Source organism: Paroedura picta, chromosome 12, assembly GCF_049243985.1.
Source record: "Paroedura picta isolate Pp20150507F chromosome 12, Ppicta_v3.0, whole genome shotgun sequence".
In the NCBI taxonomy this organism is placed as follows: domain Eukaryota; kingdom Metazoa; phylum Chordata; class Lepidosauria; order Squamata; family Gekkonidae; genus Paroedura; species Paroedura picta.
The window spans coordinates 37203689-37224986 of record NC_135380.1 but is presented as its reverse complement, the minus strand read 5'-3'; the positions used below and the strand labels follow the sequence as shown (position 1 = coordinate 37224986).

At 44.0% G+C, this 21298-nt stretch overlaps 1 protein-coding gene across 1 annotated transcript in view; it reads right to left on the bottom strand.

Annotated features, from left to right (window-relative positions):
* Positions 1-21298, bottom strand: part of PAPPA (pappalysin 1) — a 286657-nt gene that overhangs the window by 216604 nt on the left and 48755 nt on the right. The window contains exons 3-5 of the mRNA XM_077305078.1: positions 12835-12980; positions 2350-2643; positions 1165-1357 (exon numbers count right to left, since the gene is read on the bottom strand). Of these exons, the coding sequence (XP_077161193.1) occupies positions 1165-1357; positions 2350-2643; positions 12835-12980 (633 nt within the window). The remainder of the gene's footprint in view (positions 1-1164; positions 1358-2349; positions 2644-12834; positions 12981-21298) is intronic.

Genomic DNA, 21298 nt, shown 5'->3' with positions numbered 1-21298 from the left:
TATCAGCTGGAATTGCCAGGAATACCTTCTTTCAATTCCATCTGGTACATAAATTGGGACCATATTTGGCTTCAGTTCAGTTAGTCCACGCTACAGGAACCTTGAGATCATCACAACACATTGATCACGGGGATTCCCAACCAGGGGCCCAGGGACCACTGGGATTCCCTAGGAATGCTGGGGAGGGTCTGCAGCATTTTCCTTCCTGCCTTAATGGACTCAGCCAGAAACTAGGGAAACTAGGGAACTGGCCACTCCCCAGCATGGGTTTTCTGCACTTAGGAGAGGGCCAAGCCTGCATACCTTCCTTAAACTGCCACCTGTCCCTCCCCCCCCACACCCAGTCCTCCTCAAGCCTGCCTGTTAACCTGGGTGGTGATGTCATTTCCAATGATGCATCACTTCTGGAGGTTGTGGCAGGGAGGCGTGGCCAGCTGACATCACTTCTGGGATGCCTCAAAACCTGTAAAATTAATTCAAGGGCTCCTCCATGACCAAAAGGCTGGAAAAGGCTGCTTTAAAGAGAATCTGGGAACTATGGTGTAGTGTGACTACTCATTGTTGTCAACATGTTACATCAGTTATAGAACATTTGCATCTATCAGCTGTTTGTTTCCAGGCTCAAATTAAGATTCTGGTTTTAACTTTTAAAGCCTTACAAGGCCCGAAGCACACATATCTGAGGGATTGTTTTTTCCTGTATGATCCTATGTTCCAATGGCATTCATGGTGCCTGCCAACTTCTCTTCATTCCTCATTGTCAGAAAGTGGGGATTCTGGTGGCTCATTCCAGGACTTCTGCTGAGATAACTCTAGAAAAGGCAATCAATAAAGCCCAGGCTAGACCCCCCTCTCCCTCTTTTCTGCCAGCTATGTAAAATGGTCTTTTAAACAGGGTTTTTACTTTAAATTAATCAGTCAATTGCGTGGCATCCAGACTTGCTCATTTTAAGAACACTGACTTTTATATTATTGGGGCCGTAAAGTCCGGGGGCTGTTCTACAGTGGTGGTATAATCATTTTTTAATGCAGACTGCCTTGAGTCAGCCATGAGGTAAAGAGAAAACAGTACAGAAGTGTTTTAATGCTGTTTTTTATAACATTTTCCCCCCACTACCACAGATCACACACCACATTTGTGGTGCCACTGCCACTCTGGCTCACCTTTGAAAGAAGTGCCGGTCAATGGGTGGAAACCACTCCAAGGTGACGGAGCTCTCTGTCCGATCCACAATTTGTGGTGAGATTGCTATGGGAGCAGGCTTCTTGACTGGTTGCCAGCTCTGGTACACCAGGTCCAAGTAGCAGTGCATTCTGGCCACCTGATTGGGTGTGAAGGAATTGGTGCAGTCATCATCTGGAAAAGAGAGAGGATTGCAATTCTGTAAACATGTAGGCATTGTACATGGCATTGGGGGGCCAGGATAGGCTCTCCTGGCACGAAACAATGAACACCCGATCTTGGGGAAATGCAATATTAGTTAGCCTCTCCCGCCAGCTTCTGAGATGAATCCAGTGACTTCACAAAATTACTATCCCGCAGACTGAAATCTCCTAAATAAGTTTTGCCTCACAGTTTCTGAGCAGCCAGAAAAATAAGGGGGAGGGGGGGGGAGAGAAAATGTAAGGAACCACAATGTCTACTCTTCAACACCTAAGAGTTTATCCAGGCAAGATCAAAGTAGAGGTGATACCAAATGACCCATAAACCCAGGTCGGTCCCAATCACAGATAAAGTGAAGGATAGGACAGTCCAAGTTTTCAAAGAAAGGAAGGATGCAGGTGGATAGAGACAAACCTTTCCTGTGTCCAATTCTCTCTTCTTTCCCAAGTGTTCCACCCCCACCCTCCAAACTGTGCTCAATTCTTATATCAGAATTCAGCCAAGGAAAACAAAATTCTTAGGAGAGGGAACTATTGTGTGAGAGTAAGTTGTAGATGCCCTGACCTGGATGGCCCAAGCTAGCCTGATCTCAGAAGCTAAGCAGGGTCAGCCCTGATTACTGTTTTGATGGGAAACCACCAAGGACGTCCAGGTTCACTACGCTGTGGCAGGCAATGGCCAATCGCTTCCAAACATTTATTGCCTTGAAAACTCCATTGGGCTGCCATAAGTCAGCTACAATTTGACAGCACATTCTCCCACCAGCAATTTGTAGATGAGCGGGGAATTAAGTCCTTCTCACCCATACATGCCTTTCTCTGGAGTCTTGCATCAATAGAGCTATTTTACAAGAGTAATTGCTCAGGGCCTTAAATTGCTCTGTGCCTCCTATGATATATTCTGTGCAGTCCCTTCCCAGCTTATTTGGAATTTATCCCAGCTGGAAAAGACACGGGGTGGAGTACCTGTGTAGCTCATGAAGTTGTTAAACGGCGTGTTCTGAAAGCTGCGGAAGCCGCACATGTCGTTGCCGGGAGACGGGTCGCCACAGAGCTTGTGTTTTGGAGCTGGGTTTGTGTCGAGGCAGAGGTCCCCCGTCTCAAATGAAGGCTCCGTTTCCATGCAGGGATCACTGCAGGAGAGGATCTCAGAGATGCCTCGGAAGACATGGTAGAGCCCCAGGCTATGGCCTATTTCGTGGATCATTGTGTGTGTGTGGCCCGGCACTCCATAGAAGGAAGGATTCAAAACAATTCCTCCTGTGCAAAGAGAAAGCGGGACAACTGTTTTCACACTGCACATCCAAAAGCTTAAAGGGATGGAGAAGACACTGCTTGGACAGAATCCAGTACAACATACATGACACAACTGAAACGGAGATGCTTCCCTTGGCATCATTTGTTCTATTTTAGGAATCATGTCAATTTTGTTTTGTTTTTTTCATTTCTGTTGTTTCATTCCCAAACCCACCATTTCAATTTTGCTTCTGTGAAGTGCAGACGGAAACTGTGATTCTGCATTTCTGCATCCCCCTCTGTTTCCTTGTGCAGTTTCCAGCTTAAAATGTATACATTTTTCAATATACAAATTATATGTACTCGACACCATAAATGACATACTATATGCATATAAATCACATATTACAAAACCTGTACAAGTGTATGGCCTAATCTATACAGTCAACATCAAAAAGGTGAGAACTGTCATTGTTGGCAAACATCGACAAACAAAAATTATTGGAAAGAAATAAAACACTTGCTCACCCACATATATGCTTTCAAAAACTAGGTTTGTCAAATAGTTCATGTTTTGGCAAGGAGTGCAGAAATGGGAAATTGATGCATAGAATATCTAAACCTTGATCTTAGAGTAGAAAAATACATCACCAGAAGAGTTTGTAGATAAATGAAAGGCGCTGTTTCTTTGGACTGCCATTTCTATCATCATCACTCCTGTGTGCAGAAGCTTCCCCCTGTATCGCTTGCCCAGCCTAAGACTGTCCAAGGAGGGGGGGACGGGGGACACACAATATTTCTGGAAACCCATGCTGTCATTACCCCCCCCCCCAATCACCATGGGTCCAACTGCAATTCTCCCCTTCTCCCTACCACTGCACCTAGGGAAGGCAGATCATGTTATCAACTGCTGGAGACCAGAGTAGTCTATCTTACTCACATGCTCTCAGTACCATAGTGCTCACTGCTGAATTAACCACTAAAGATCATACCGGTCTTTCCTCACTTGCTTCCCTTAACCACTTGCTCTCACCTTAAACCAAAGCATTCCTCCACATGCAGACAGCTGGGTGACCTTGAGCTAGTCACAGTTCTCAGAATACTCTCAACCCCACCTACCTCACAGGGTGTCTGTGTAAGGATGTGCAAAGAAAAAAAGATTAGACTGTTTCAGACTCGGTCAGAAGCAAGTCAGACTGAATCTGATTTATCCAAAGCACCTATAGTTGTTTCGGATTCAGTTGAATCAATTCGACCACATCCAAATTGATTTAATGTCATTGAAACAAATGGTGCCATTGAAGTCTATGGAAATGTTTCCCTTTTCGTGTTTTCTGACCTGGGGTGGTGTTGAGGTAGAGGCACCAAACTTGCAGCATGACTGCAGGACTGCAGGACCCTCTCCTCAAAAGAACCTCCAAGTTGCAAAAAGATTGGACCAAGGGGTCCAATTCTAGGGGTCTCATCCAAGAAGTTGCCCCATCCAACCTTTGTTATTTCCTATGTTGAGTAAAAAAAAAAAGATTCTCTGGTCTGTTCATGAATTCTCATAACAGGAAATTATGGCAGTCAGATGGGATCCCCTCTTGCAACATGGGGGTTCAGGAGAGGCTCCTGCAGCCATGCTACCAGTTTGGGGTCTCTACCTAACCCCCCTCCCCTGAGCCTAAAAAAAAAGATGGAAATGGTACCTTACCTCCTTTATCTTTCCCTTTAAACTGCCACTTGTCCAAATTGATGAATCACACCGAATCACAATCCAGTGTTTCAAACAAGGTGGATTGAGTCATTTAAACTTATTGGGGAATGGTGATTTGGACCAGATTCGATCAGTCTGTGCCAGAATCAAGGCTGATTTGGGTACTTTTCACCCATTCTCAATCAAATCACACATCTCTGTTGTGGGGAAAGGTGTTAGTAAGCTGCTTAGAGATTTCTTCAAGTAGTGAAAAGCTGGGCATAAAAACCAAGTCTTCTTCTTCTAGAAAGTACAAACAACCTGCCCCCTTTCCAACTTCAGCTAATTTTAACTGCTATTCAATTAACAGTCTCATGTGCTGAATAAATGCACTTGTATGAATCAACTGAGTCAGCTGAAGGCTTCCAAAGGTACCCCATATCTGTTTCCCTGGAACTGTAATGCTAAGGGGAAATATGATACAAAAAGTCTCCTTTTAATAAGAACACATATTCATGTCCTTGCCCTTCAGGAAGACAATCCCAATTCAAACACATGGATTTTGAGCAAATGGCCCAAGGAGAAAGTGGTGTAGAAAAGATACAGTACTGGAGAGCTACTGGAGAGCTACACCACTGGTGGTTAGCACTGGACTAGAACTGCTCAGATTCCTCTTTGCCTGGGGAGTTGTGGATCCAGTTGTTCTCCCATAGACCAACTCGACACTTAGGGTTAGAAATGGGTCAATGCCCTGATTCAGTGTAAGTCAGCATTATGTGGGTTCTCCCTTCATCTAAAATGGAGGAAGAAAGAACCATATATGCTACCCTGAGCTCCTTGAAGTAAAAATAAGATAGAAATATACACAAAAGGCATTAAATGCTACATGAGACCATACTGCTTGGGACCTGGCACATGGACTGCCTGAACCTCCTGAGCCGGACATCCCCTTCCTGCCGGGAAATGTCCACATCCTGCAATCAAGGCCTCACAATCCCGCCCCTCATAAAACATACCTATAAACATTTATGGGGGAAATAACAGGTAAGGGTGGCACCCTTTTAAGATCTCACTCCTCAGAGAGGAATAGACAGAAAGGCTGACATGGCCATGCAGCTGCTCCGGAATTCACCAGAGCAAGTTCTCAGCTCCCTGGGAGCTATCCGCGGTGCTGCAAATCCTGACACTGAATCAGTTAGATTTGATTTGTCAGAGTTGCCTTCCTGCCTATCAGATGGACTGTCCTTGCCTTGAGCTGATCTTCCCAGTTAAAAGTACAGATGCAACTCTGCAGCATTTCTTTCCTTCTCTTCCTTTCCCTTTCCATCCAAACACACCCCTCTCATCTTATCCATACATTGGCCACCACTACCAACTTGTTATGAGAATATATTACTTGAGGGACATGATTTGTGGGTCCAGGGATGGGTGTTTCCGCACATGGGGGCACATTAAAATTGAGACTGTTTTGTGCAGGAAGGAGATTGCATTTAGGGCTGGGGAAACTGCTGATTGCTTCATTAGACCAAACACAGGAGGTGATACAGGATTAAAGGGGTGAACCCATCCCCTTGTACCTCAATCCTAATGCAAGTTTGGGTGCACACAGTTGCTATTTATAAAGAAAAACCACCCAGGAACCCAAGCATCAAAATATTTCAAAACACCTCACAACTCAAATTCTTCATTCTGCCCTGCATATGCCTGAAAGATGTCAGTCCTAGAGGAGATCAGCCCTCACTGCTCTTTAGAAGGCCCGATCCTGAAGATGAAACTCAAATACTTTGGCCGCCTCATGAGAATGGCCTATTATGCATGGCCACTGAGACGGCGGCTTGGACAACGAGGAGGCGGAAGAAGCGAAACAAACCGCAAACACACGGGACAGAACACAATGGTGGCAAAACCCAGAATAGCCAATTATGCACGTGGCCAAACCAGAGCTGCTTCTGGTTGCACCCTTGGCACCCGGGAAGCTCCACTTTCTTCCGCATCTCACTAATGCAGCTTTTTCAGCAGCATACGTCGACTCTGCGTCCGGCTGCCGCATGTGGCATGCATAATCGGTGATTTTAGCCGCTGTCATTCCACCTCGAATGTGGACCTTCCCCTCGTGCATAATGGGCCAAGGAAGGACTCCCTGGAGAAGAGCCTAATGCTGGGAGCGATTGAGGGCAAAAGAAGAAGGGGATGACAGAGAATGAGGTGGCTGGATAGAGTCATTGAAGCAGTTGGTGCAAACTTAAATGAACTCTGGGGAATGGCAGAGGACAGGAAGGCCTGGAGAATCATTGTCCATCGGATCGCAATGGGTCGGACACGACTTTGCACCTAACAACAACAACATGCCTGAAATGTGGTGTTGGAAAGTTTTACAGATCACCAGAAAGACAAATGGGTTCCAGATCAAATCAAGCCTGTACTCTCCCTAGAAATTAGTGACTAGACTGAGACTATTATGCTCTGGACCAGGGGTAGTCAAACTGCGGCCCTCCAGATGTCCATGAACTACAATTCCCAGAAGCCCCTGCCAGCGAATGCTGGCAGGGGCTTCTGGGAATTGTAGTTCATGGACATCTGGAGGGCCGCAGTTTGACTACCCCTGCTCTGGACATTTGATGAGAAGGCAAGACTTACTGGAAAAGGACAATAATGCTAGACAACGTTGAAGAAGGAGGAAAAGAGGAAGATCCAACAGTAGATGGATTGACTCGATAAAGGAAGCTACAGTCTTCAGTTTGCAATATATCACATACACAGATGCCTGATCAGGATGCCTTCTAACTCAACACAGCTGAAAGCAACCTCATGTATCTGTAACATTTCTATACACACACCAAGCTTGGTTGCACCCATATTGCTGAAGCCTGTTTTCTGCTTGCTGTAAACTGTATTAATTTAATAGGCAGCAATCCATCCTGTACTGGTTTCTTAGGATAGGGGATTTCAGTAAATTGACTATAACATTAAAAAAAAAACCCTTAAGAAAGTTTAATACAATGAACAATTGCAGCTTGAGCTCGCCTATATTTACTCAGAAGTAGCTGGATAATTAATGTATGCACATAATGCATAATTAATTTATGAAATTCACAGCCTCAGGATGTGGTTATGGCTACTGGTTTGGATGACTTCAAAAGGAGTTTTAGACACATTAAACAGAACCACTGCAATTAGAGGAAGTGTATTTCTTTTTGACTAGTATGTAGAGAGGTACTGCCTTCATAGCCTCTTTCTGGACTTCCCAGGTCCATCCAGTTGACCACTGTGGGACACAGGATGTTGGGCAAGATGGACCTTTGATCTGATTCAGCAGGGATCTTCTCATGTTATTAAATAATTGCTAATACAATTGCAGGGTCAACAAAGTGGGGTTTCCTCACATCTCTTCCATCCCACTTTAAGGAACTGAGACTGTAACATCCACATTTGCTGCTAGTACAGCTGACTGAATGGGCCATTTTCTCTACAACAGGCAAATACCAGGAAACATGGATTGTGCTACAATTTGGAACTTTAAAAGCATGGGGAACAACAAGGGTTTCAGAGTCTTCTACATTCCACTGCAAGAGGTCTTTGGCAAGCAAATTAATGTAAAAAAGAATTCCCCATTTGTCTCCTTTCATCCTGCACTTCTATTAAGGAACTCAGGGTGGCATACAAGGTTCTCCTTTCCTCTATTCCATCCTCAAAACTTTCCTGTGGGGTAGGTTAGCCTGAGGGTTAACCCTTAAGAATCATGAATGAGTAGGGCTATTTGGGGAGGTGGTCTTCTCAGTTCTATTTTGTCTTCCCAGGTCTTTTTGGATCCTCCATGGTTAAGAACATAGAAAGAGACCTACTGGATGGGACAAGAGGTCTATCTGGGCCAGCATCCTGCCTCACTCAGTGGCCAACCAGTTACTCTGGAAGGCCATTGATGGAGCACAGAGCCCAAGGCCATCCCCTGATGTTGCCACTTGGTGCTTATATTCAGAACCACCTCTTAGCCACCATGCCTAGCAGCCATAGATACACCTATCCTCCACAAATCTGTCTATTCTCCCCACAAATTCCAAAAGTTCTTAACCTTTAATCTACTACAACCCACTCAGTATGCAATATCATTATTGAATGCTCTCCACAACCTCAGGTCCAGAATTAAGATATCAAAACAGCACTCCAATTAAATCAACTTTATTTATACAGGTTTTGTATCACACACATCTTAGGCACACATTAAATGAGATCCTAGTGTTTAATGACCATAAATGTTCAGTTTGATCCCCATTTCCATTTCTAAAAGTCTTGGGGGAGAAATCTAGTACTGGGATATTATCCTCAAGGCAAGATAAAACAACTCTCCTCTGTTGGCTGCTGGAACCCATGGTAAATGTGGAGGAGTTGCCTAAAATCAGTAATACTCATGTTTGCCTTCAAAAGTCCTCAATGACCCCCAATATTTATGATACAAAAGTTCTGAATGATCCCCATATGTGTGTGAGGTGATGGCGGTATGACCCATTTTAAGGACCACTGCTTTAACCAGGATACCACATTGGTGCTCTAAAATCCCCTGTGAGTACTAGGATTTCCAGACCTGCAGTGAAGGCAGAAATCCCCTGCAGTTACCCCTTGCCCCCCTCCCCAAAGCTACCAATCAACTGGCCAGTGGGGAAACTTACCTGGAAAAAGAGTAAGGCCCAGTACTTGTCCAAGGCATTGCCCAGGAAGTGATGTCATCAAGCCAGTGGCATCCAGGTAACACTCTAGTATTTGGACAAAAACTCTGGTAGAAGCTAGTTTTACCATAGAGTTTTTGCCCAAATATCAGAACACTGCCTGGATATTACAGGTATGATGACATCAGTTAAGGTGTGATGCTGGCAGCAAGGCCTGGGCCTTTCTTGTTCTCCAGGTAAGTCACACCCCCATTTCCCTGCTGGTTGCCCTAATGAGTACAAAGACTGAAAATCAGGGCCATGCCAGCTGGGTGAGTATCAGCTAAACACAAATCAGGCTGGTTATCTTGCAACAAACCCATTACAAAGCATGTTTTTTTTTTAAATGTGTTTTTCCCATCGCTAGAGATATTGGCAAAAGCCTCCCTAAGTGATCAGATAAAAATCACAATACAGGCTAGCTTGACTTTATCAGGGTAGAAGCAGCACAGCAGGTTGTTTTAGGTCTCCCCCCCCCCTTACGGGGTGTATATCTATATTTTTCACAGCTGTCAAAAGTCTAAATCAATCACAGTTTCTCCACCAAAAAGATGGCTCCCACATCCACATGATCTATAGCTTAGATCTGGACGACAGTGTGCATTTTATTTTATTTTGTTATTAAACGCATATTGCATTTAGGAAAGAAAAGGAGGGGGGGAAGAGAATGGGAAGATTAAACATCAAAGAAGGAGAAAGAGGGCAGAGATGGCTGTTAATACAGGAAATTAATTTCTTTTCCTTTTTACTTTTTTCCTCGTTTCTCATTTCTGAGTCAACCAAACTGCCCCTGATTTTTCTGCACCCTTAAAACTCGCTTTTAAAATAACTTTCAATTTTGGACAAAGACTTGTGACAATAAACTTAATTTGTTGTGCCATAGCAGGTCCAAGTTAGGTAAATGGAAGGGTGATCAACAGAAAAGAACTAACTAGTGCCTACTACTATCCCTACCACTATCCCAGCAGGAGGTGCTACAGGAGAATTCAACACCAATTATCTAAACTATCTAGTTATCTCTATTAAAAGTGGCTGCTCCTTTAGCTAGCAGTTCTCAGTATTCCCCCAGTCATGCCCAAGACACATCATTGCTTGCGTATGTGTGTGTCCTTGCTACAGAGATCGTATTTTCTCTTTGAGGAGACAGCAGGCATCCAGGAAATGCTGAAGGGGGGGAAGTCCCCGGTTTGGTTTGGTTTCTTGTTTCTTGTTGCCATCAAATTATAACCAAATTATGATGACCTTGTAGAGTTTTTGAGACAAAAGATATCCGGAGGTTAATTTCTGAGCTTCTGAATAACCTTTGGAATTCTGAAGCAGGATAATGAGTACAACCACAGGAAAGTGCAGAGCTACATATAGCCGGTGTGTAATTAATGATGTTAACTTCATTTAATATCTTCATGCACCCTCTTGCCCAGCTGGTCTGGAGATTTGGGCCTGGATGCCATCAATACACTGATGACACCCAGCTCTGTCTCCTAATCGATGGCCATCTGGACTCACCACTGGAAACTTTGCCAGTTGTTTGGAAGCAGTGGTGATTTGGAGTTTTCTTGGCCTCGGCTCCACCAAATGCCTGGTGGAAGAGCTCTGTCTTGCAGGCCCTGCAAAACTGTGATAGCTCCATCAGGGCCCTCAGCTCTTTGGGAAGCTCATTCCACTGGGTTGGGACCAGGACTAAGAAGGCCATGGCTCTGATTGAGGCCAGGTGTACCTCCCAGGGACTGGGAACAACCAACAGATTCAAACCCACAGAGTGAAGCATATGGAGCATATGGAGACAAGCGGTTCCTCAGATAAGAACCAAGACTTTAAACATGGTCTGGAAGCTAACTGGTAACCAATGCAAATGCCTCAACACAGACTGGATGTGAGCTCTCCAGGATGACCTTGTGAGGACACTAGCAGCTGTATTTTGGACCAGTTGCAATTTCCAGATCAGAGATAAGGGAAAGCTCGCATAGAGCAAATTACCAAAGTCTAATCTGGAAGTGACCATTGCATGGATCACTGTGGCCAAGTGGTCCAGTGACAGGTAGGGTGCTAGTAGCCTCACTTGGCACAGATGATAAAATGCCAACTGGGCTATTTTTGTGACCTGAGCCTCCATGGATAAGGAGGTGTCAAAGATCACTCTGGAAGGAAGGAAGGAAGGAAGGAAGGAAGGAAGGAAGGAAGGAAGGAAGGAAGGAAGGAAGGAAGGAAGGAAGGAAGGAAGGAAAGCTCCTGTGATATGAAAGTAGCATATGCTGACTGCTTCACTACAGGATCCACGTTAAGGTACTGCCTTCAAAGACATGAGCTGAAGAACATGCCTTCAAAGTACAATCACCTACTGCCCCACCGTGACCCTGATGCCTAGTACCAAATTACTTTAAACCATCCATCCCCAGAAACATGATGGCCTACCACAAGCTCTCAGTCTGAAATAACGGGGCTGTTACGGAGCATCCCATTTGGACAGCAAGATTAGCTGCAAGCATGCTGAGCAACAGGTGGAGGTTAATAAATCACTCTTCAGCATCCCGCCTCCTTTGTTTCATGAGCTTTCTTCCCGCCCTAACCCCTTTGCAAATTACACCCATGGAGAAGATGCCCTTCAAAATAGCTTCACTGAAAAAAGGTGAAATGCTTTCAGCCTGACATCATTTGAGAAACACTGAAATATACTTTTGGGTTTAGAATCTAATATTTTCCTGGTTTCAAGCCAAGGAGCTGGGAATGGTGAATATTTTTGTGTTTTGTTTTTCTTTCTAAATCCCCTTGGCTATTTAAGACAGTTACTGGAATGATGATTTAAGGTTAAACTTTGCTGGCCTTTCCTTCTCCATTAGAAGGATGAGTCAAAGGAGGCAGCATTCATGCTTGAGAAGGGGTAGTGTCACCGTTTTCCATAACAGGGCATTCCCCCATACCCCATGGCCTAGTAGAGGGTCCACTATCCACCAGAAATGTGTGGCCCATCCAAATAATTGGAGATCATCCCCAAAGGGGACTGTGATGCCCCTGGGACCATCTCCTGTTTCATGCTGTGACTGGAGGGAATGATTTCATGTCTCTTCTAACCTTACTGATATGAATACGGTTACAAGGAACATGAAATTATCATGTACCACTCCCTCTTCTTCTGTCTCCTCTCCTTAGGGATGCAACTTGCAACACTGAACAAGAAAAAAAATATTATTTTATTTTTATTTTATTAAATTTATATACCACCCTCCCTTGTCGCTCTGGGCGGTTTACAATAAAATTTGTGGTACAATACAAAGAACGTCGTCATTGAGAATATATAATATCTGAGGACATATAATATTTCTAACAGTAAAGCTCATAAAACAGAATGTTTAACATTTGACATTGAATTATAACATTTTGATTTTACAGCTCAATAGGCATCTGAGGTTGTTCTACTGACAATACAGCAGAGCAGATGCCTATATGATACCCTCTACCTATAATGTTGAACAAATTATTAATCTTCAAATTAAGAATGAAGGAACAATCATTGAGAAAGTTTTCAGGAAAATAGGTGAATCCAGTACCCAGGACCTAATTTTGGTTGCCCAAGATATTATTCATTTATTTGCTTAAGAAGTTTATGAATAGAGAAATAAACAAACATTTGGATTTATTTGAGAAAATATACACAGCCTGTGGAATTCCTTATTTCGGTTTTTAATATGCTTTTAGCCTGCATTTGTTGGTATTATTTTATAGTATCTGGCATTATGCTCTATCTGAGGGTATAGTAGGCACCACTAGGACTTAACAGAAAGCATCTTGCTCAGTCATCTCAGCCAAGAGCTTGGAGCCAGACCTCCAAACTAGACTCACCTAAGTGCAGCAGGGCTTCTTTGTCCCAGGGCCAGGTGGCCACGCCTGCCAGCTCTTCTTCAGAAGAGTTAGCAAAGAAGATGTTCAGATGTGTTGACCCGTCCAGATTGAGGATATTCTTGAGTTCTTTGACATCTAAGTATGCTCTATGATAGAAGAAACAAAAGACAAGCATGTTTGTTTCTTTGTTTGTTTACCTATTTATTTTTTTAGATTTTTAGCCCACCACTCTTCGGAGACTCATGGCAGGGAACAATATAGAAAAAAAACCATAAAACATCATGAATACTCCATCCCATAACAGAACAAACAGAACATGAACTGAAAAAATAAAACAAGATTGGTGGTATAGTCCCTCCTCACATCCCTGCAGCCATCCACCCCACAGGTTGGGGTACGCTAGATATTGCCACATTAGCTTGAGGAGTGGATCCTGTTGTGCCTAGCCCTGACCTCAAGAGAAAAGGCCTCCTAAAATATGTTAATATCTTTCTAGATAGTATTATCATAATAAAAGCTTTGCTTATCAACATTCTTGTTCAGTAGACCAGGATCCTCCTCCTCAATAAAACAGCTTCAGGGGTAGTCAAACTGTGGCCCTCCAGATGTCCATGGACTACACTTCCCATGGCAGGGGCTCCTGGGAATTGTAGTCCATGGACATCTGGAGGGCCACAGTTTGACTACCCCTGCTCTAAGGGACAGGGGGGGAGGGGGTGGTGATGCCCCAGGATTACAGTTCCATCTCCAGACTAGAGATCAGTTCTCATGGAGAAATGGAAGTTCTGGAGGGTGATCAAGAAGAGTTGGTTCTTATATGCCACTTTTCTCTACCCGAAGGAGTCTCAAAGCGGCTTACAGTCGCCTTCTCTTTCCTCTCCCCACAACAGACACCCTGTGAGGTGGGTGAGGCTGAGAGAGCCCTGATATTCCTGCTCAATCAGAACAGTTTTATCAGTGCCATGGCGAGCCCAAGGTCACCCAGCTGGCTGCATGAGGGGGAGCGTAGAATCGAACCCAGATTAGAAGTCCACACCCCTAACCACTACACCAAACTTGGGGTCCTGCCTGAACATTCGTCCATACAAATCCTGCTCTGCAGAGGAAATAGGGATTCCTGTTCCCCAAGTGGGGCCTGGGGATACCCTGGTACCACCAGGTACCTGGTACCCCTGGTACCACCAGGAGGCCGGCATCCCTATTGCTACCTGATCAATAAAAATCCCCCCCCCCCAAGAACACAGACATGTCATCGTGAAACTCAAAACTTTACAAAGCTCAACCCAACCCTCTCCTTTCTGCTGAGGCATGCCACATTTTCAAAAGAGCAGCAGAGTACAGTTTCCTGAAAGGACAAAGCGGAGAGGCAGAGCATTTGAGGCAGAAGACAAAACTGGCAGAAAGGAAAGAGAAGGTGGAACTCAAGGGGAAAGCAGCTGCCGAAACTGGTCTGGGCACTAAAATGCAAATCTGTCGTTCTTCTCTTGATGCCTCATTAGCAACGCAAGCAAGCACCTCATGGGAAAATACCAAGAGTATCAGATACTTGGTGTTCAGACTCAGGAAACTGGCATTCCGAAGAGCCCGGCTGACTCTGGGAGCCCTTGAATTGCTTTGGCTGGCTAGATATTAGGGCTGACAGCCTCCAGGTGCCACCTGGAGAGCTCCCTCGATTACAGCTGATCTCCAGATGACCAAGACCCAATCCAATGGAGAAAATGGCTACTTTGGAGGATGGACTGTATGGCCTTATAGCCTGTTTTCCAACTTTGGGCATGTACACAATTTTGCACACAATTTAAGTTATGCACAGTATTTAGAAACTTTACATGCATAACTTCTTTACATGCATGCACTCGAAAGCTCACACCTTGAATAAATCTTTGTTGGTCTTAAAGGTGCCATTGGGCTTTGATTTTCTTCTTTTAGGGGGTCTATCTGAGAATCAGGATTGTCTTCCATTTGGGTAGGTACGGCACCTGTGCTACCTTATTCACACAGCATGGTGACTGTACATTCTGGGAGCATTGCAGAGCAGTTGCTCTCACCACACTGGGTTTGAGCACTTGAACAGGTAACAACTGAAAATGGCAGCACTACGGAGAGTCAGCAGAGTGCAGAATTAAAGCAAGGCTTCTAGATCCTTCATAACAGCCCCCTTGCCCTTGCCCTGACTCCCATGTGATATTTTTCTTCCTAGGAATTCAAATGAATCAGAAGATGGGACCCAGACAGGCTTTTAAAGCTGCAAATCATGACCATTTCAACCCTCCAATCTGATTTTTGTTTCTCCTTGGTGCAAATCAAATCTGCGTGGCTCTACTTTCATATCATCTTCTGTTTCCTCACTCTGATTTCCAGACACACACACACACACAATGCATTTTTCAAGAGTGATTTGAGCAATGATAAATCAGCATTAAACCTATGTTACGTGTAGAAAGGAAATCAATTGTGCATGTAGATGCCATACTATTTGTGTATTTTTTTAAAAAGAAACACACTGCATGATCATGATACCAATACATTAACAAAAAAATCAAGTGCAAAACACAGAGTCATGAACTAACTGAAAATATGAACCAATGTTAATTAAAAGAAATAAAAGTAGAGATAAAAGTAGACTCATCCTAATTCCAGATTTTGTTCGTTTGAGAATCACAGATTCTACACCTCCTGCCTACAGACAAAGGCTTCCCAAATGTTCCCACGAACATCCCTTCATCCCCCTCTGCCCCTCCCTATTGTGAGAAACAATAACTCCCATAAAAATTATTCCCAAAAAAGTCAGGCAGAGACCCATGAGCAGAGATTTGCTTGCATGCTGGATTTTGCTTCCCCCTGTTCCAATTGGAGCCATCCCACCGTCCACGGCAAAGAGCCCTGCAGAACTGCAAGTAACAAGATTGGCATTGCACCAAAGGGCTAACCGATGCCAATATAAAACTTCTCCTGCCACTAATGTGCATAATTCATGCTTCTTGGATTGTAAAATTGAATTTGGTGCAGAATATACACAGCCCCACCTGCAGTGCATGTCCTCTATGGAAAGGACAAGTAGAAAGTCAACTACCAATGCAAACAGAACCATGGAGACAATGGCAGCTGGGGGCTCCCCCACCCCCCATCTGATTTATCATCACGTTACACATTTTAATTTAGGAATTTGTTTTTCAGCCTATTTTGAGCTATGCCCTCACTGCAAACATGTGAACAAGGTTCCTAGTAACCCCCTTTTGACAGGTTGAAAAACAAGGAAACACAGCACCACCCCAGCAGTGGGGCTGGCTCCAATCTCCAAAATCCCCAAAATAGTCCTCCATCCACAGGCTCTCAACACTCATCTGTACAGCATAGGCTCTGGCTTCCTTGTGCATGTAGCAGACTTGAACAACCAACACAATGTATGACGAGCAACCTCACAAAATCAGTTGCCTTGAGCCGGGATTCCAATGTCCTAAAATGGAGAATGAATAATGTGACCCCAGCATTTCTTTCTTCATATATCAAAGTATTCACACGAAAGCCAGTGTGGTGCTGACACTAAGAGCGCCAAATTAGGTATTGGAAACCTGGGTTCAACTTGCAACGTTGTCATGAAATTCACTGGGCAGTAGGTGCAAATTTAAATGGACTTTGAGGAATGGTAGAGGACAGGAAGGCCTGGAGGATCATTGTCCATGGGGTCATGATGGGTCGGACTCGACTTCGCACCTAACAACAACAACAACAACAACATATTGCTTAGGTCTAAAAGGTAAAGGGTCATAGATTGTCTTGTCATTAGATCTATCATATCATTGTACCTGCTTTAACTGTGAAATCTTCTGTCGTGAAGGTTAGTTGTAAGTTTTATGGTCCCTCAATGCCATTAAAGGTTTTTATACTATTTATTTATCCACAAAGTTTACAATCCACCTCTCTACCCTCCTGCCAGCCATCTAAAACACAGATTATAAAAATTACATCAATCAATAAGATAAAAATTATTCCTCCCAGCAAGCATTAAACCAAATTTAAATAGGGTAAAAGTATATACAAAGACATATAACCCGTGAGAGGTAGATACCTGCTAAGCCTGCCTGCAAGGCTCCTAGGTGAAAGGTTGGGGAAAATGTGACAATTGAGCGATTCAACATGCAATTTTGACACTGAAGGCAATGTAGCCCCTGGACTTCAGAGTATGCATAGCAGGTAGAATGGGTTATGTCGTTGCATCATCCCAACCAAAATAACAAGGTCCGTTAGGATGAAAGGACAGGAATATTGTACATTAAAGGTAGGGGAGCCAGTTTGGTGTAGTGGTTAGGAGTGCCGACTTCTAATCTGGCATGCCGGGTTCGATTCTGCACTTCCCCAAATGCAGCCAGCTGGGTGACCTTGGGCTCGCCACGGCACTGATAAAACTGTTCTGACCGGGCAGTGATCTCAGCCTCACCCACCTCACAGGGTGTCTGTTGTGGGGAGAGGAAAGGGAAGGCGAATAGTCGAAAAGGAATAGGCCATTCACACCGTTTACTCGTCTTTGGTGCTTAGCGTACATTAATTAGACTTGCCAGTTGACCACTGGCAGTGGGTAGTCCCCTACCTTCAGAGATTTGAGAAGCAAGAAAAGAAACAAGGAGGGGTACTCTAGGAATTCCACTTAGTCTCTATGGTCTTTAAAGATTCAGCGAAATTCCTAGAAGTGTCTATCTATCCTCCTGAAACTTCACCCTCCTCAGACACTATACTTCAAATTTCCTGGCATTTGTCAGTGCACGGCTGGGTATCTAGCATGGGTGTATTGATGAAATGTGGCCAAAGACCAGCTTTGTGTATGGCCGTAGCAACATTCCCTCGGGGGTGATGTTTTACCAAAGCATGTGTGCACAATTCCACACGATCACACTGTGATTGCTCTTGTGCAAAGTTCTTAGTAAACACATATGCATCAGTAACAGAAAGGGTTCAAATTACCTGGAGGAATTTAAAGCTGTCACCCGCTGTATGTGCTCCAATTTCAGAATGAATTTTAGATCCCCGAGGGCTGATCTAAATATTTTATCGTTACAAATGCTACCATTTGAAATGTTATATGTTCCAAACGACTATGTTCCTTGTGCAGCACCATGAAAATTTCTCATTGTACACAGCCCTGAGTCGCAAGGGAGGGTGATATATAGATATAATAAAAATAAATAAATAGATCCTTCTGAGTTCAACTGGAATACTGGAAGGGAAAGCAGGGTAAAGCAAGCTTGCAGAGCCATAAAAGATCAGAATGGGGGAAATCTGTTAAATCATAGTTAAAGTGCTGGCATGCAAAGAAGTCAGACTGATGCAACGGCCAAGGCAACCCTACCCCCCCCCCCAACACTGTTTCATAACATGTAGCCCTCATCTTCGTTGGCTCATCAAGGCATGGTGGTAACTGGAGGAAAAATATGAAGGGGTGACACTTTCTTGGCCAGGAAGGCTCTGCAGCTCAAAAAGAATTGGCTCTGTCCACCTATCTCCACAACTGCTGTGTGTATTTGTTTGATGCAGAGGCAGCTCTCATGAACTGCTTGCTCTTCTGTTCCATTGAACCGGGTTCCTTACATTCTTTGTGAGGCTTCTTCCATTCCCAGATTGAAGGGAAACTACAGGAGCTGGCTTGGGACTAAAGTGTTTCCAGCCCTCCCCGGAGAACACCCCAATGGAAAACAGATTTAGGTTTCCATCATACTGGCTTCTCCTCCTCTACCCTCTTTCCCCCTGCCTCTCACTGAGGTCATTATCTCACAAATAGCTCCAGGATGGGTGTCCCCAAGCCCCCTTCTGCTGAATCATGGAGGAAAGCAAGCTCCTCAGGGATGGAGCTTAGTGGGGGCTGTATTTCCATCCCATACAACATTCATCTCAAGATCAAAGGTCACAAATATGTCCTGGAAGATGCAGTTCTGTGACCATTTCTCATATCTCTCCCGCCCACTCCCAGTCCTCTATGGACCCATGGCAAATGCACCAGGCCTCTTGACTTCCTGTCATCGAAGTTTGCTCTGCACATGTCAGAACAATGCTCTGATTCTTTGCGGTCTGGAAGAGGAGATTTCCCAGAGATTTCCATTCTGTTATATCTCCTTGTACTTTGCTGTATCTTCAGGCTGAGCACCGGTGCATGCAAAGGGAAGCTGTTCATGCACAATGCTAGTGAAAGCACACTGATGAATTAAGTGAAGCAAGGGGACAGGGAGAGGTTTCCAGTGCAATATTACAAGGCCAAGGCCAAGTTCTTTCAACTGCTTTAGGGATGAGTAAAACCTTCCATCCCCTTAAAAAAGAAACACTTTATAATTCTGTAGATCAGTTTGCATTGTGCATGCATGCCATACCATTTTGATATGCAATAAATAGGGTATATGTGCATTCTGTGTCATTTAAATGTATAATAATGATCCATTCTTCAAGGCTTAGAAGCCTCTGGGCTAACTGAAGGAAAGAATGAATTTAATTTACCATCTATTTTATGTATTTTATTTGCCGCTTTTATATATTTAAACTATATATTTTATGCATGTCACTACTAATACTTTTAATACTTACTTATATACTTACTGTATTACTGTGGAATATTTATTCCAGAATCCTTATTAGCTGGTCTTGGACCATAAGCAAATTTATTCACTTTAATGATGATCTATTGAAGTGGAAATGTTTTTTTTTTTAAATGTGTGGACTCTATGGGAGTAAGACTGGTAACAGGCAATAGAAAATAATGCAAAAATAAATACTTGGATTTGCCCAAGGGAAAACAAAATGGGGAACTTGGCATTAAGAAAACTTGGCAATTAATGATGTCCAAATCACATTTGACCTATCAGGGATGTAAGGGTATTAGTCAGAGATCCATCCCCTCCATAACTACATGTTATTTTGTCTCAGAATCACAAATATCTCTGGGCAGTGATTGTGCACAAGGGGCTATACTGTTGCCAGAACCAATTCAATGGGTCAATGTTATGTTATAATTGTCATCTCAGCCTTCCTCCAGAGAACTCATGAAACTACACATCCTTACAATAGCCCTGTGAGGTAGGTTTGGCTGAGAGAAGGTAACTGGCCCAAGAGTCAAGCTGGGTCTACACAAGCCTAGTCCAATCTACACCATGCTGACATTTCAAAGGCACAACACTTTTTGCTCAGGGGGAGGGAGGAAGTGTTTAACCCAGGGGTAGTCAAACTGCGGCCCTCCAGATGTCCATGGACTACAATTCCCAGGAGCCCCCCTGGCAGGGGGCTCCTGGGAATTGTAGTCCATGGACATCTGGAGGGCCGCAGTTTGACTACCCCTGGTTTAACCTATCTGGGTAATACTGCTGTCATTATTACATATTTATGATATGCTAGACTGCAGATTCCTCTAGCCAAGTGTTGTCTACTTTGACTTGCTGTGGAAGTCCAAAAGGTATCTTTGCCAGGCAAGAAATAATCTTTCCCAGTCTTGCTCCTGGAGAGCCTTCAACTGGAGATGGATGGGACTGGAAATTAAGACCTTCTGCATGCAAACCATATGCACAGTGTTATGTCTGTGGGCATTTGGCCACTGATGCAAATGAGGGCTTCTACCAGCCAAGGAACTAACCAATCAAAGGAACCTGATCGCTCTGCTTAGAGCCAATCAAATTGCTCTGCTTAGGGCCAATCGGATTGCTCTGCTTAGGGCCAATCAGATTGCTCCACTAGGAACAATTGGATTGCTCTGTTTAGAGCCAATCAGAGGCAGAAGCTGGCTGCCGGAAAGGTATAAAAGTGCATGAGTTTGCCTGTTTTTCTCTGTTCAGTACTTGTAGTCTGTTGCTGGAGTTGCTAAATAAAAAGAGCTGTTCTGAAGACGGAGTCTGTGATCACTGAACCCGCAGACTTAATACACTGCCAGTAACATCTGATCTTCCCAATCTATTACTAATGCCTATTATGACTGGCAGTGGGTCTCCAAGTCCTAAGGCAAAGGTCCTTCCCCAAACCTACCACCTAACACACCTAACTTGAAAAAAGCTGGTTGGTGAACTTGTGACACTCAGCTTGCAACCCGATAAGCATTGCACTGTGCGATGGTTCCCAAGTGCATTGAAAAATTTCAAATTGCAAAACAAAAAAAGTATCTCATATCGAATCTCTCAAGGAGCGTGCCTTTAAACCTGAGAATTCCTCTCACATACTTTGACTTACTTAGCAGTCAAGCAAACCTATTGGCAATTCACCTCCTATCCAACTTGTTAGCGCCTCACTTTACACCTTTGTATCTGAAGAAGTGTGCATGCACATGAAAGCTTACACTTTGGATAAAATGCTGTTGGTCTTAAAGGTGTCACAGGACTCAAACTTTGGTCTGCTTTTTCAGACCAGCATGGCTACCCACTAGAATCTATTAGAATGGGGGTCATTCAATGAGGTTGATAGGCAGTAGATTCAGGACAGACAAAAGGAAATACTTCTTTGC